General features: G+C 35.6%; 1 protein-coding gene across 1 annotated transcript in view; it reads left to right on the top strand.

The window, feature by feature from the left end:
* MAN1A1 (mannosidase alpha class 1A member 1) overlaps positions 1–15,551 on the top strand; it is a 141,256-nt gene that overhangs the window by 121,250 nt on the left and 4,455 nt on the right. The window contains exons 9-11 of the mRNA XM_035538628.1: positions 9,269–9,488; positions 10,306–10,478; positions 14,993–15,108. Coding sequence (XP_035394521.1) covers positions 9,269–9,488; positions 10,306–10,478; positions 14,993–15,108 — 509 coding nt within the window. The remainder of the gene's footprint in view (positions 1–9,268; positions 9,489–10,305; positions 10,479–14,992; positions 15,109–15,551) is intronic.

The raw sequence follows: 15,551 nt of genomic DNA, 5'->3' as shown, positions 1-15,551 counted from the left end.
TTGGGCATTCTGAGTCTGCTTCGTATTTTCTTAGATAATTTCCCTTGATGCTTTCAGACTCTCTTTAAGACTACACCAAAGGGAACGGCATGATTATTCCTAGCCGTTCAGTCCTGCATATGCCCACCAAATTCTGAAAGTACAACATGAAGGTTTGATGCCTAATTCAATGTCTTTCACTATCCAGAAACCACAAATGAAAATATATGGTGAGTTATACTTCACTCTGTAAAGCTGAAATTTATTTAGCTAAAGCTTCAGGGTCGTTTCTTACACTGCTCAGTAACTTATATTAAAAACAAAAAGTTCTTTCTTTTAGAATTTTTGAAGCATCTATAGTTTGTTTTATGGCTCAAGTGAAAAGTAATAACTAAGATGCCAAAATATATTTAAAAACTTTTTGTTTGCCATGAATGAGATGTATATTTGGCTGATGCTATTTTAGAGAAGAGTTTATTTCTAATGGGAAAAGGGACAGAGATATTCTTGTTTTGAATACCAGAGCATAATCTTAATAAGGCCATCAGAGGGATTCATAAATTCCAGAATTCGCGCAAAGACATGTGAATGTATTTTTATTGTAAGTTATTTTTTTCTTCTGAAAAGCAATGCAGTATTTTATATCATGTCCTGCTTCGCATAATTCAGGAAGTAAGAAATCTTCTAAACTAGTTTAAATGGATATCATGCAACATTTAGTTACAGAACAAATGCGTATTGAGCTTTTAGTCATGTTACCGATCTTGAGGATTTAACTGGCTATAGAATAAATCATCAGTCTTTGCCAGCATCCAGTACAGGAAGCATTGTGCTCTTTTCAGTTAATCTCTGAGGGACAACTGAACAGGTTTAGTAAAAGAATATGGTAATTCAGAGCAAAAATGGACCTTCTGAGTTTACTTCAGTCTGGCAACAGCAGTGTCACAAGCAATTGCATTGAATCCTCCCCTTTTGATTGTGTCAGCCCTCATCTTAAAAGTTGAAAGGCAGTTTTCCCATTACTTCTGTTAATAGGTTGTTCCCATATCTTTTCCTAATTTTCACATTACATTCATTCATGGCCATTGCTGCCAGCTTTCGATGTCTTAAATATCCCTTCTCTCTGACACTGCCTTCGTCCCCTCCTCAGCGTATTTCTAGAGAAGTGGAGTATCTAAGGGCTCTAAAGAGGAAAGTACCTCCTCCCAGCAGAACTTCACAGGAAAAGGGGGAATCCCTCACCAGCAGCTCCCAAGCAGCTTGGTTCACTTCATCCAACAGTGGTATCAGGGAGGTAAAGCAGCTGCGTTCTGCAGAAGTGGTAGTTTACTTTTAGGCATTTAGATTTGCTAATTTTTCTCACTGGGAAACAACTGCTTGGAAGATTGTAACACAGGAACTAGTAATCTTTAGACAACCTAGTATGTGGAAGTAGAAATGATGGAAATAGCAAAAAGACTAGGTGGTGTGCAACATCATCACAGCCGTTCTCTGCCAGATTTCAACAGCACTGCTGAAATTCAGCCTACTGCTAAGCTGGGTTGCATCATTAAGGAATGTGGTAAACCTTTGTGGGTATTAGACGGCAAAAATGTCATTTTTTGCCTCAGAATTTTGAGTATTCAGACAAAATATATTGGATCTCTTTGGTGGTGCTGGTGTTTTGTTTTGTCGCATTGCTAACAGTTGAGAGTAGCCTTGATATGCTTGCTTTGTACTTGGCTGAGGGAAGCTATGTGGGACATTCTTTGTTTTGGGGCATTTTTTGGTATATTAAAGTGTCAGCATTAAGTAGTGAACGTTTTTCAGAGCTGTCAAGGTTTCAGCCTTTTAGATAAAACAGATCCATGCAGACTCCTTTCTCATTGAAATGAGGGGGAGAGCAAAGTGTTAGGAAAATGAAAACAGGTTATTGGCCATCTTCAAGGTTTCATGAGGGTATATTTAACTGTGGTGACAGGCTGGTGGTGGGTCTGGATTGCCTGCAGTTTCTGCTAAGTTGCTTAAAGTGACTGATGTGGATAATGACAGAACTGCAACAACTCAATTAGAGACTAGTTTGTCATGCTGTGTAAAGCCAAAAGTATGTTAATGAATTGGACGCTCACTACTTTAACTTTACTTCTTGGCGTTCAAGGAAATAGGTAAGCCTGCATGGCAGGCAGCGTGGTGCAATAGGAGCTGGCCTTCCCAGTGAAGCAGTTGGTGCAGCGGACTCAGCATTCGCACTGAATACATTTTGGGTATTGTCTATGACTTAAACGTATAATAATGAATAAACATGTGGTTTATTTACATAGTTTGTCAGCTGTTGTGTTTAAAATATTTATCACACTGCTGCACGAGTGTTCTGCACATCCTGATAGTATAGCTGTATTATGTAGAAACACAAGATTCATTATGCTTAAGAGACAAGAACATCCAGAGGACTTGCTGCTCCTTTTTCTTCTGGCTAGATTTCCTCTGTTGTCAGAAGTAAGAGAGGAGTTTCGAGGCTCTCTCCAACAGAAAGCATCAAGACTAAAGAAAGGCTTTTGCAGATTCTTAAGTTAACGGTTTACTTACAACTATGCAATCTCAATGTTTCGGACTATACAAAGTACTCAATAAAATGTTTGCTTGTTTATGGACTGTCATGAGAACCAGCAAGCTGTGAAGTTGTTAGAACGCTTTCAGAAGGATTTAAACAAGAAAAATCTTGTAAGAGAAATTGTCACCATTTTGTGTGGGGCTTTGCTCTTGTCATCAGAAAGATCTTGTCTGAGCAGCCATATCCCTACTAATACAGCAAAAAGCTTGCCGGGAGGGATCTATATTTATTCCAGAACATTCAGAAAATACATAATGTAACTTCCTGATAGGCTTGCTTTGATTTGTGCTATTCCATTAATACTCTTTTAAGAATATGAATAAATCTAACCTTCTGGTAGCAGACAGCCTTAACTACATTTAGTGTAAGAGCATTGGTGCTCTTAGAGACACTAATAGGTCTATACAGACAAAAATACGTAAGTAGATTTTCAGGCAAAAGTAAATTACCAGCTTTCCTTTAGAACTTAATCATCTTTTAGTGATCGGATGGATAGGTATCATAGTAGTTAAATGCTTTCCAATATTTCCATTTTAAAATCTTAGGCATCTCCATTACGAGCATTCATATTTCATTACACACATAAGCTTGTCTTTATAACAAGCTGTTAAGTCCAAAAGCAGTAAGTGCCTTACAATGTTTATTATATCAAAATGTTTCTTATGTATTGTGTTTAAAGAAATGAAAGTTTGTGTTCACATTCCAGTTTTGATCTTTGAAAAGCAGAGTTTAGTAAGGAGTTACAGTTTCAAGAGGAGATGATACCACTTCTCTTCAGCAGAAGTATTTGAATAAATTGTGGCAAAGGCTTGAACTTCCTTGTTTCATCCTAGCTTCTCAGATAGAATGCTTTCACGGGATTTCATGTCTTGTAATATGCATTTAAAACCTCTATGAAGGATGTTTAAAAAACAGAATTAACTTACAAGTATAAATTCATGTAAGTTTAGGGAAAAACTTGTGCAATGTTTTTTCTGCAATCTCCAAAATAGCTGCAACAATGGAAAAATGCAAATTTTAAACTTTCCATAATAAACACATTGGAATTTTGGACAAGGGATAAATTTGATGAATTGTGAAGACTGCTGAAGAAAAGTACCTAGTGCATTAGATCAACTTAATAGAGAAAGATGAGGAAAGGAATTCAAAGTCAACAGAACAGGCAATTGGTTTATAAACTCAAAGTATGCAAAACTACAGTAATCCTGATCTGCCTGCTTTGTGCTGATTCAAAGCAATAAACTGAATTGGTGCAAGCCATAAATATTAAAATAAAAAAGTAAGCAGTTGACATTTTTGAATTATTGGAAATATCACATAGTGGAATTCTTTCATGTTCGTTGCTTCAAACTGTCAAAATACTGTTTATGAAGACGATCCCTAGGGGAACCAACACACATTAAAAGTGTGGTGTGGACTGAGATAATTTATTGTACTTTATTGTAAAGAAGCATGCAGAGTTGTAATTATCCCCAAAACAACCATTACAAACCCTGAAAATTTAGAACTAAGATCATATTTTTGAAGTTCCAAATTTATTACAGTAGGGAAATGTGTAACTGGTTTGCAAGAGTTTTATCTCCAGCTACAGTGACACCTTGAGGTAGGAAAGGAAATGCCTGCTTTTTGTTCTTAAAAGGGAAGTAGTCATTGAAATTACTCAGTTGTAATTAAACAGTTATTGTAAAAGGAGAGTTAAAATTCATACATGCCAGAGGATGTAGAGCTGCAGTTTTCATTGCATTTTGAGATTTGTAGTTGGTTATCCCCAGTCCTTTAGCAGAATTAACTTTTTTTGTGGCTCATATTTATTTTGAATTGAGCAACTTTCTGAGGTGCAGAACAACTTGTACTGAGAAGCCTACATCTGTGCTCTGTAAGCACCTTTGTTAATATTTTTATTCTTTGGTGGCATAGTCCACCAAGAGAATGCCCTCTACCAAAAAAATAAGCTTGTTGATTGTTTGCTCGCTTGTTTGTCTGAATTCATTTCAACACTGAGATGACTTCAGTTCCGTTTCCTCTGTTTGGTGTCCTAAACAACTCAAAGGATTAGTTTCAATCACAGGATCAAGTCAGGGGCTGAGGAAGGAGTGAGGTGAAGACCATATTTAAGCTTCTCTTTGTCCTCTGCAGTCCCTGGAGGTCAGGAAGAGCTGACTAGCTTAAGAGGGTCCTATCTCCCTGAAACACAGATTCTGCTGGAGATCTCTGTGCTGATACCAACCGAGTGAAGAACTGAACGGAGGAAAATGGGTGTTCATTAGGAGGAACCAGTTCTGCTTGATTTTGCAATATAATGTCAAGGCTAAGAAACATGACGATAAGTGGAGAACACAAAAGATATCCCCTTAAAAACTGCAGGAGGGGAAAGAAATGAGCTTGGGGAAAAAATGGTCAGTTTCTCTTCTGTGCTGTGAGTTAACAGGGAGCAATTTGGAATCCTGTAACCTAAAAGAAAAAATCCTACTTTTTCATTCACAACAATTCTTCCAATGTGACAGATAGGCAAGGGCATAATATTAACATGTGAACTCTTGAGAAAGATGCTGGAAGTAATACAAGGTACACTTGAGTCACAATTCAAAAAGTAAAAGGGACTGTTGGTGTTTCTAATTGAGTGCTTAGGCATTTTTACAGTTGTATAGAAAGGATAATGTCCCACAAGATTAAAAAAAAAAAAAAAGTAATTTAGCTAAAAGCTTTATTGAAGTGAGGACTGTAAGCAAAGCCTTACGTAACAGCATGTACACACACAAAAACTATTTCCAGGAACTGTACTAGCCATAAAAGCTAGGCTGGCTAAACGAGCTTACAGGTACACGCCAAACCATGTATTGTACCGCTTTTACATGCAGTAAATTTATTTGCTTGAATATCTGGCAAATGTTGTTTATTTGTCTTTAGTCTCCCTTCCTTCCTCTCCTTTTTTGTCAATGAAAGTCTAGTTGTCTAAACTTTTTTTTAGTTACTGACAGGTAGCAGCATCTGCTATTGCTCCCTTTGGGATCCATTCGCAGCCACTTCTTTGCAACCTTTTATGTTGCACATTCTCTCTGCATTACCTTGATAGAAAAAAATCACTAATTGAATTGCAGAAATGCATTCTGTAAAATGGTAAAAATGAAACTTCCATTTACTTAAAAGGAAAACTGTACCAGCTCCAAACAATTATCCATCAATAATGTATTTTCAGCTAATCAAAGACCACATTCTTCTAGTGTTTTGGATTCCTTGCAGGTGTTGTATGTTGGTTTATAGTGAGCATATTCATTACAGTAAAATTAAATAATATTCCCTATAGTGATAAATATGACACCACCTGATCTGCAAGGACTCAGAAGGAATTATTTGTAGATAGGGACCAAGTTATACTAGAGTAGCATTTAAAGTAAATTTGTGCCTTTTTAAAGTATTATGTCAAAATAAAAGTAAACTGATTCTAAATATGAAATTCAGAATTAATTCTGCCAAACAGAACTTTTCACTTGGTGGATCTTTATTACCATGCTACCTCATCTTCTTTTATAATAATTTGTTTTAGTAACTTGATTTCCCTGCCAAAACTTCCCCCACAGCACTGCAGATAGCAATTAGCATTTTACTGTGGGATTGTGAAACTAACTTTTCATCCTGCTCCTCAAGTTCAGACAGTTACTATATTTTTGTTTAAAATGATAGTATTTCTTCCTCATCCTACTACTTTCTTAACTTTGTGTTCAAGTATTTTAACATTTAAAACAATTGTCTCCATGTTCCAGCTAGCGAATTTAATCTTGTTCTGGACCACAAGCTTGTTTAAAAAAAAAAAAAAATCTTTCAGAAAGTTCAGTCCAGCCTGATGGCATTTAAAACCTTTGTGAAATTCTCACTGAAAAATATTGTCATGTGTTGCTTACTAAGTGCATAGTATTATATGATAACCAGCAAAAATATTAAAAATCTGAGTTGAACTTTTGTGAATATTCAATAGATGATAATAGAGGGCTTTGGTACTTTAGGTATAGATTCAGAATTGATAATCCAAAGATTACTGATCTTTGCTTATTTTTATAAAGTATTAATTATACCTATGTATAGGTATTATCTAGCAATCGGGCCCTGAAATTGTATCAAGTATAAGAAGGCAAAAAATCCATAATATATCATACAATTACATAATAAAAATAACTTTAAATAAAAAGCTTGCATGATAAAGATAACTTTAAATAGGTATATGTTCTATTTCTTAAAAGGGCCCATTTATAAAACCAATATAATTTTCTACACTAAATATGAATAACTAATTTGGAAATCTATTTTTATTTGCTGACATTTTTAACATCAGTTAACATCAGGTTATTCCTTACCACAAGTTTGTGAGATTAATTTTAAAACTGCCCAAGTGGGCATCATCTTTTTTAGTTTGGAATTTAATCTAGAGACAAAAAAAAAAAAGAAGACAAAAAAATTCTTTAAAGGTTTACTGGTATCTCAAAATCTATTTTCATGCTAAAAGAATCAAATCTGTTCTAGTTCCTGTAGTTATGAAGGTACACAACCACTGTTATTTCTGTCAGGTACAGTAATGCTTCATTCTGCCATTCATTTAAATATATGTGTATATATATATTTATATTTATTCACCAGTTATTTTTGTTTATTTTTAAAATAAATCCCAACTCAACAGCTAAGTGACAAGTAGAATTATCAAGTATTACCAGAATTGTTGATTTGGTTAGATGGAAACACTATGCTGAAAGGTTTAATGAAGAGTCAATAATTTAGAAGTTTTTAATTTCTGAACTTGGTTTTAGGTAGTTCATTTTTGAGAATACCTAAGTAGTCTGAAAGGTTTTTTTCCACAAAATTGCTGTGTTTTTTTAATAATAAGATATCCTATTACAGTATATGAACTGCTTTATAAAAATGCAAACAACACTGAAAGATTCTGGAAGTTTTCCAATTATTTCTATTTTCTCATAAATTTCACCTGTCTATGCAGCAATACATTTTGTAGCAGGTTCTATGAACCCTGTTCTGTCAACTCATTAATTATAAATTAGAACATTTTATACCCAAGTGAGCTAGCTGAAAAAATATATATTTTAAAGAACATTATTTTCAAAACCAGTACCTAGGTATTCCAGTATCAGCTTCCCAAACTGACAGGCAAGCTTCTTGATAATGCGCTTGGAATACATGACCAAATGAGCTCAACACCAACTCAGCCTCTGTAATGCTTTCATCTTCCACAGTAGGGTCTGTGGTTTGGCTGCTTAAGGAAGCTTTTTTTTTCCCACCCTTTCACCCTTCATATGTAATTCCCTTTTTATAGGTTAAATTATGCAGTATTGGTTTAAAATAAAGAAGCCTTCATTTTTTACTGCTGCTTTAAGATTTAGGTAAGTTTTTCAGTTGGTACCTGCTGCTAAAAATATATAATTGAGGAGGAAACAAAAGGATTGAGGAGCTTTCTGAGCCAATAATGGGCCTGGAGGTGGGCAGAAAACATCCTCACTAAGTGCTTTGCACTAATATTAGTGGAAAATAAAGTGTATTTTTCAATGTGACATTCTTGGCACAAAAAGCTACCTGGTAAGTAAACCGTATAGAATTATTCTGCTGATGTTTCTAGTTTACAGAAGAGTTTTTCTTGCTTATAAAAACAGCCTCTAAAGATGTCTAAATGGAAACAAATAACTACCATCAATACCTTCTCTTATAAGACGATATATTTTTTTAAATTCTGGCTTTTTTGTTAATAGTTCTCTGTATTCATACTTCATTATTTTTTTTCTCTTGTGTAAGGCATGGTCAGTACTGTTTCTGGATTGTATGATTTCAATAGAATAAACCTGAACACTGGTGGTTAATTCAATGTATGGTAGCATTCACTCTCCACAACCTTTTAAAGAGTAATAACTTACTTTCTGTATGCGTTTCTAATTAATGTGCATCAGGTCCATTGTTTTAATTCTCTTCGTCTGATAATGGATGGCTGTTTTCCCGGATTCTGTAATCAGTGACCATACATTGCTAACAGCACACACTTCTAATTCTCTCTAGCAGATTTGTCAATTTTGTTCTGCTCATTTTTTTTCCGGAAGTCTCTAAAAGACTCTATTCTTGATTGATGACTACAGAGGAATTCATCCTTGGGGATAAACTCGTCGGTCTTGGTTGGGTGTGCTATACAGACCCAAAAGCCTAGCATCATTCAGTACACTGAGTCAGATGTTTTGAACATGAATTATGCCTGCAACTGTTTATATTGATATAAAAATGAGTTTATATCAATAACCAAATTATTTGTCAGAGTTCAAATGGGAAGTATGGAACTGAAGTGATGGCTAATCACCATTAAAAGTGAAATTATCTGAAATTGTTCAAAGTAGGATGGGAAAGAAATAAAAGATTTTTAAAATGGAATTTTATTTCTTTTCCAATATTTTTGTAAAGTGTACTGTGTAAATTGCTGAAAGTTGTAGCAGAATTAATCATCGTTACTGGTGTATGCTGATCTGTGTTGGTTGGCTACACTTTGAGGTTATACTAGCTCCTATTATTGATTTCACTCTATAAGCAAAGGCAACACTGAGAAAAGCCAACTGATGTACAAGACACTTTTCAGGCGGCTCTGTTTTTTGTCTTCGCCCTTCACAATATGCAAACTGGTAACTTTTGGTTAAAAAAAAATAAAATCATGTCTTCCTGCAGGCCATAGAGACCCACCTCATACGAAAATCAAGCGGGGGACTGACATACATTGCTGAGTGGAAGGGTGGACTGCTTGAACACAAGATGGGACATCTCACTTGTTTTGCTGGAGGCATGTTTGCTCTAGGAGCAGATGGAGCACCTAGTGACAAGACAGGCCATCACATAGAGCTTGGTGCTGAAATTGCTAGGACTTGCCACGAATCCTATGATCGTACAAGTAAGTACATCACAGCGTTCATTTTCACAGTTTGGCTTTGTGAAGGCAGCCATTGGTATTATATGCATAATGGTGAATGAAAGTTGAGTCGTGGTGAAAACTCTTAATCTTTTCTGATTAAATGCTGGTTTACTCCATGAGTAACTCCAAGAATGGCTACTCTGTTTTATAAATAATTGCTGTGCATCTGAATCATAGCCTACTCACTGTACTCGCTGTAGTGATTAAAATGACAGCTTTTTTTCTTCTTTTCCACTTTGTCAATTTCTGTGTAGCTAAAAACAAGCAAGGGAGGGAATCTGATCATCTATGCATCAATATAGCTATTAATTATGCTTTATGCTCCAAAAAATATTTTATTCTCAGTGCTGTTGGTACAATGCTGCAAACAAAGAATTGCACAAAGAAAGTGGATTTTTGTGCAGGAAATTTCTTTGGATTCTTTTATCTTCTTACAAAAATAATCCTGGCAACATTTCAGGTCACAGAGTCTAATTTCAAGTTTAACATAGAAAAGTAAATATCCTCATCTTTTAAACAAAATCTAATATGTTGTTAGTTATATGAAGCCTTCCAGAATGCAAATGGTAGCATCACTCTTCAGACTGGAGCTGCTGTTTAAGGTATTGATGAAGACTAGCTCTTCAGTATTGTGAATTATTTATTGCAGCACCTCCTGTTAATACTTCATATCTTTCAGAAGTTATATACCTTTTGGGTACCTTTTGTGTATGCCTTGTGTCATGAAAGGATAGTTGATTTGGCAGGTTATGTGATTTGAAACCTTTTTTAATGTATCTACTTTTATACTGGCTAGGCATGAAACTGGGACCAGAAGCCTTCAGATTTGATGGTGGTGTTGAGGCCATTGCTACAAGACAAAATGAAAAATACTACATCCTGCGACCCGAAGTCATAGAGACCTACATGTACATGTGGCGGCTCACTCACGACCCAAAGTACAGGCAGTGGGCATGGGAAGCTGTAGAGGTAATGTTCTACAGTAGTTTTTTCTTATTAAATCCCAGTATCTTGTTAAGCGAGCTATTGCACAATATCTGGATTTTTTTTAGCAGTTGGAGGGTAAATATGCATTTTAAATCAGTAATATCAACTCAAATTTCCAGAGATTCATTTACTGTGTCTAGATAGTACCAAACATTTTAAAATTGCATCATTTATAAAAGCATAGGTAATATGGATTGAGCTCCATTAACGATAACAATCTCATCAAGGTTTAAATTTCTGTGTCCCACAACCTTTGAGCTTCAACCAGTTATGCTGAATCTAACTATTTGTGTTTGTCTAACATGAACCTTCCAATTGGGCAACTAGTCTGTACTGCAAGAATTGGCTTGCCAAATCCATCATTTCCCTTATTGCAGTGTTTAATCACTCTTACTGTTAGATATGAATGCCATTGGATTTACCTTGTTTTGTCCTCCAGGCATGGGTTCATATTATGCTTCTAGAGTTCACTTATTTTCTCCTCACAGTGATGTTGCACTTGTTAAATTGTCTGCTTTTCAGTCTTCCTTTGGGATTTCTAAGCAGATTGAGCCCTTACAAGAAAAATAGAGGAGGCTGAAGAACATTATTTTTGTTGCTCTATATCCAGCTACCTGGATCCCTCTACAGCAACAAAAATCTATAATTGTATTCCATATTCACCCTCTGAGATACTGAATGTATCTCAAATGTTGCGCAAATGGTTTGGTAATTAGATATTCTTGAAGAATGAAATTTATGATAAAATCTGCTTTCCATAAAAGAATATGCAGTAGCACTAACTGTACTTCTGCTCTCCAACTCCTCATTGTTTGCATTTTCTGTGCAATTCCATATCTGCATTAACACTGTATTCAGCTTGGTAGACTGTGGTTATTTAGGACAATTTATTTGCCTTCCTCAGGTGTTGGCTGTATATGTCTTCAAATAATATGTTTGAGTTACTGATTCAAAAGCAATTTCTTTATAAAAACCTCTAATTTAGAGTGCTGCTCCCTTACTTTCTTCTTTGCTAACACCACCCATAGGCGCACATTTTGCTACTGGACTCTTCCCAGGCAGATTATAGTTGGAATGTTTAAAATGACTCCTTATGGAAGTCATCCCACCAGGCTTCAGCAATGCCAAGTGTAGGATGTTCCTTCTCTAGGAGATGATTTTCCTGACTCATTGTTGCTGCCCACACTGATAACATTGTTATAAACAATTGAAATGCTTTCCTTATTATTGTTCTTTGCCCTGTTGGTACAGTCCGTTTGTATTTATTTCAAGTTTGTACGCTCATTTACCTTCTCAGTGCTCTCCATGTGTTCCGTGTTTAACATTCTTGTGGTTGCTCTTGTTTGGCTCTAATGTAATGAGTTAGAGCCCATCTGTGGCAGATGCAGCTGGCCCCATTCGGGAAGGGCCCATCCTCCACTGTCCTACTGTGCAGCTGAGTGTTTCACAAAAACAAATCTTGCAACTTCACAGAAGTCATACAGTCGGTTGTAGGTTTCAAATATTTCCTTGTTTCTTCTCTCTACTTCCTTGATATTTATAGCCCCTACAGCTCCACCTGATACTATATTTTTTGTATCTCCAGTCTCTCCATTTTTGCTTTGGAGTTTGCTTTACTGCCTCAGTTTGAGTCCAATATCATTCTGTACATACTTCAGTGTCTGGAGAAAATGCAATTATGACAAACAGCAACATCCACTGTTACTGAGTCAGAAAGATTTTATCAGCTTAGCTCATGAAAGTCTCCCTTTCTGCATTATAAATGTGGCACATATTTTGAATTCACAGCACTTTGTTTTTTTCCTTTATGATACTTTGAGACTGACAGCCAGTGTTCACTTTACTTGATGTTTTCCATTACTAGCATAAATGATCTTAGCCACCCTCATTTTCAGAGGACTACTAATTTAGAATGTGTTTCGTTGTATCTCCCCACCCATTGCTACTCCACCGTAAGTGGTAAGTGTGAATGTTGCTGTATTCTGAGGCAGAAGGTGTGGGCACAAAAGGACACCACTGCCAGATAATGGGTGGTTACAACCAATAGACTTTTTATGGTGCTAATGCGAGATGTGAATGTTCTGTTCCTTTAGTTTAGTGCAAAGTAGCTTTGAGGGGTAAGATACTTCACCAGGTAGATACCACCAAAGAGCTAACATGGTGCAAGTTATCCTCCTAGTTTACATCACAGCAGTGTGTTCAGCTGCCCATATAGTATCTCCCTACAATTAACTCTGTTGATCTTTGTAACTACATTAGAGTACAAAAAAAAAAAAGGCAATTTGCTTTATTTTACCTCATCCTGATTAGAATGCAGATGTTTCCTTGAATAATAGCTTTATCCTTCAAGTTCAAGTTCTCCTTCTGTTGTGCCTCAGAAAACATAATCTTGTGTTTGACATTGAAAATCCAGACACAGATTCAGCAATTTGAATTCATTGCAGATTCAAATAGATGAGAGAAAAGGACTACCAGCCAGGGGAAATTACTTGTTTAAACTTAAGTATATTTGTCACTTAGTAAAACTGTCCAAGAAAATTAAAGAACCTAAACACACACAAGAAAAGACAAATAGGCCTGTTATATTTTTAAAGGATATCTCCTGGAGAAAAATTTGTTTTAAATATACAATAGGCAGCTTACTCTCCAGTGAAAGCTATGGAGAACCTGACATGCAAGCTAAATATATGCAGATAGCTAACGAGGACTCCAGCAAAAACAAGGAAATGGAGGATATTTACTCACAGCAAGACACAGATCTTTAACAGCTTTTAGAGCAGGTGGAGGTGATAGATACCTCAGTAATCATTAGTGACTTTTAGTCCCATCTTTCATCAGAAAACACTTATTCTGCCTGTTTGCTTGTTTTTGGACATATCTTCTGCCCTTTCATAGGTTTCTGCCATACGTCGTTTGAAATGCAGCATCTTTCTCTACAGAAAATCTATATGTCTTGTAGTCACTTCAGTGATATTTGTAATAACTTCAGAAATGGAGGAACTAGCTGTCGGATGGAGTTAGAACCTTTCATCTCCTCATCAGGGGTTTGATAAAGCTTCAGGTATTTCTGCCTGAAGGTTGTTGCTCCAATACCTACTTCCAGAGTGAGCACCATGTAAGAGTAGTGTGGTCCTGAGAAGGCATAGTAATCCATCGTGCTTACCGTCATTTGCCTTTTGACAAATTATTTAGGGCTAAAGACAATTTTCTGGATTTGTTTTTGAATAATGAGTTGTGTTTTAAATAAAATTATCATAGGCTCTCTTCAAGATTTTCTTCACTCCTTTATTTTACTGCATCATACCAGAGATGTACAGTGTAAGAAAAATGAAGAGGCTAAAAATATTTTGACCTCGTTAAACAGGTCAATTAGAAATAAAGAGAAATGACTATTTTTAAACAAAGAGCAGTGATAAGAGAACTAATATTCAAATAAAGTATTATATAGCTGTCTCCTTAAAGAATTTACAGCTCCTATATAGGCATAGCTGTGACCTTTCTAATGCAAACACCTGTCGAAAATAAAGAAAAGCAGCAAAGTTTGTTAAACAGTACACCTTTCTATGCTTCCAGCACCAAGTATATGTGGTTTTGCCCTTCTGTACACACTCTCCCACTGATCTTTTTCCTCTTTCAAAATTAGCTGGTCATATAGAACATTTCTGTGGGCAGAAAAAAATGGGATGTTTAAATGATCTGTGTGCTCTTTGTTATTCTAAAATAGGAATCGGTCATTGTTTCACATCTTTTAGCTGAATACACAGTTCTGAAACTAGTTAAAGGAAAACACATTCTTATTCTTACATCTAAAACACTGCATTAAATCGAGCCAGATACTAGCTTTCTGTCTACATCTGTGTAGCAAAGATTTTTCAGAAAGGTATCAAAGAAAAATAAGACCTACTGCAGAAAAGAAATCCAGTTACAGCCCAGTATCAGAGGTTTCCCAATTAAAATTTAAATGATTGCAAAGACAAACTCGGTCACTTACACAGAAAATGGCTTCCCTTTTTCGAAACTTCTGACAGAAGGAAAAGACTGATCTTAATCATAGCATCCAATTCAATCACAATAATTTTTAAGCACTGAGATATGGCGAAGGAAGGTGTATGTGACAGGATCTCTGAAGGCTATATAGACAAGCCTGTGATAGAGGGGATACCCTATCAAAAACAGGAAAAAGAAAATAAGTTAAAGGCCATTTATCTTTACATCCACACATCCCTATATCTTTCCTTCTGAAAACTGGTTTGTATTCACCTCTTTTATTAATTTATCATTTTGATTCCCTTCCTAAATGTAAAACTAGATTGTCTGTGCTTGTGTTTTTAGAGAGATTTCTATCTAGAGCTCTATCTCATTTTCAACTATCTGAAAAAAAAATAGTAACAAGTCTGTCGTACTACAGTGTTATTGTCAAACAAAGAAAAACCTGACAGGACTACTTTTGTTAAACTCATTGTATGTTTTTTATTTTCTTCCTCACCTCTCTTTAGGCACTGGAAAAACACTGCAGAGTAGATGGTGGCTATTCTGGCATTAGAGATGTTTACAATAATCATGAAAGCCATGATGATGTGCAGCAAAGTTTCTTCCTTTCAGAGACACTCAAGTAAGTAAAGAAAGTTGATTTTCATTAATATGAAGTAGTACTATGTATCATCTTTACAGATAAGTATTTACCATTAGTACCCTTGACATTCACGTAACAAAAATCTGACTGAAATAGTACAGCTTTTCTTAGGTGACAGGAAGCCAAAGTGCCTTTTTTTTTATTCTATATCAACAATATCAACTAAATTCTTTGACTTTTGGAAATTATCTTTACTTCTGTTAAAGTTACTTGATAGTCTTTGGTGAGATATTACATCTCCTAGCTTTGATAGGATCTAATTATATATGCCAACACTAGGGAAACAAATTGTATAGGCAGAAGACTTCTCAGGCTTGTATTGCATGCTTTTCATTTTAAAACTACAGACCAAGAAAAAAAGAAGTGAAGTTGCATGGTAAGCTCACACAGCCTGTTAAGAGGTAAAAACAAAAGCCTTCATT

This window comes from Cygnus atratus, chromosome 3 (assembly GCF_013377495.2).
Source record: "Cygnus atratus isolate AKBS03 ecotype Queensland, Australia chromosome 3, CAtr_DNAZoo_HiC_assembly, whole genome shotgun sequence".
Lineage (NCBI taxonomy): Eukaryota > Metazoa > Chordata > Aves > Anseriformes > Anatidae > Cygnus > Cygnus atratus.
Note: the sequence above shows the minus strand (reverse complement) of the source record. Positions and strands in the feature narration are given on the sequence as shown.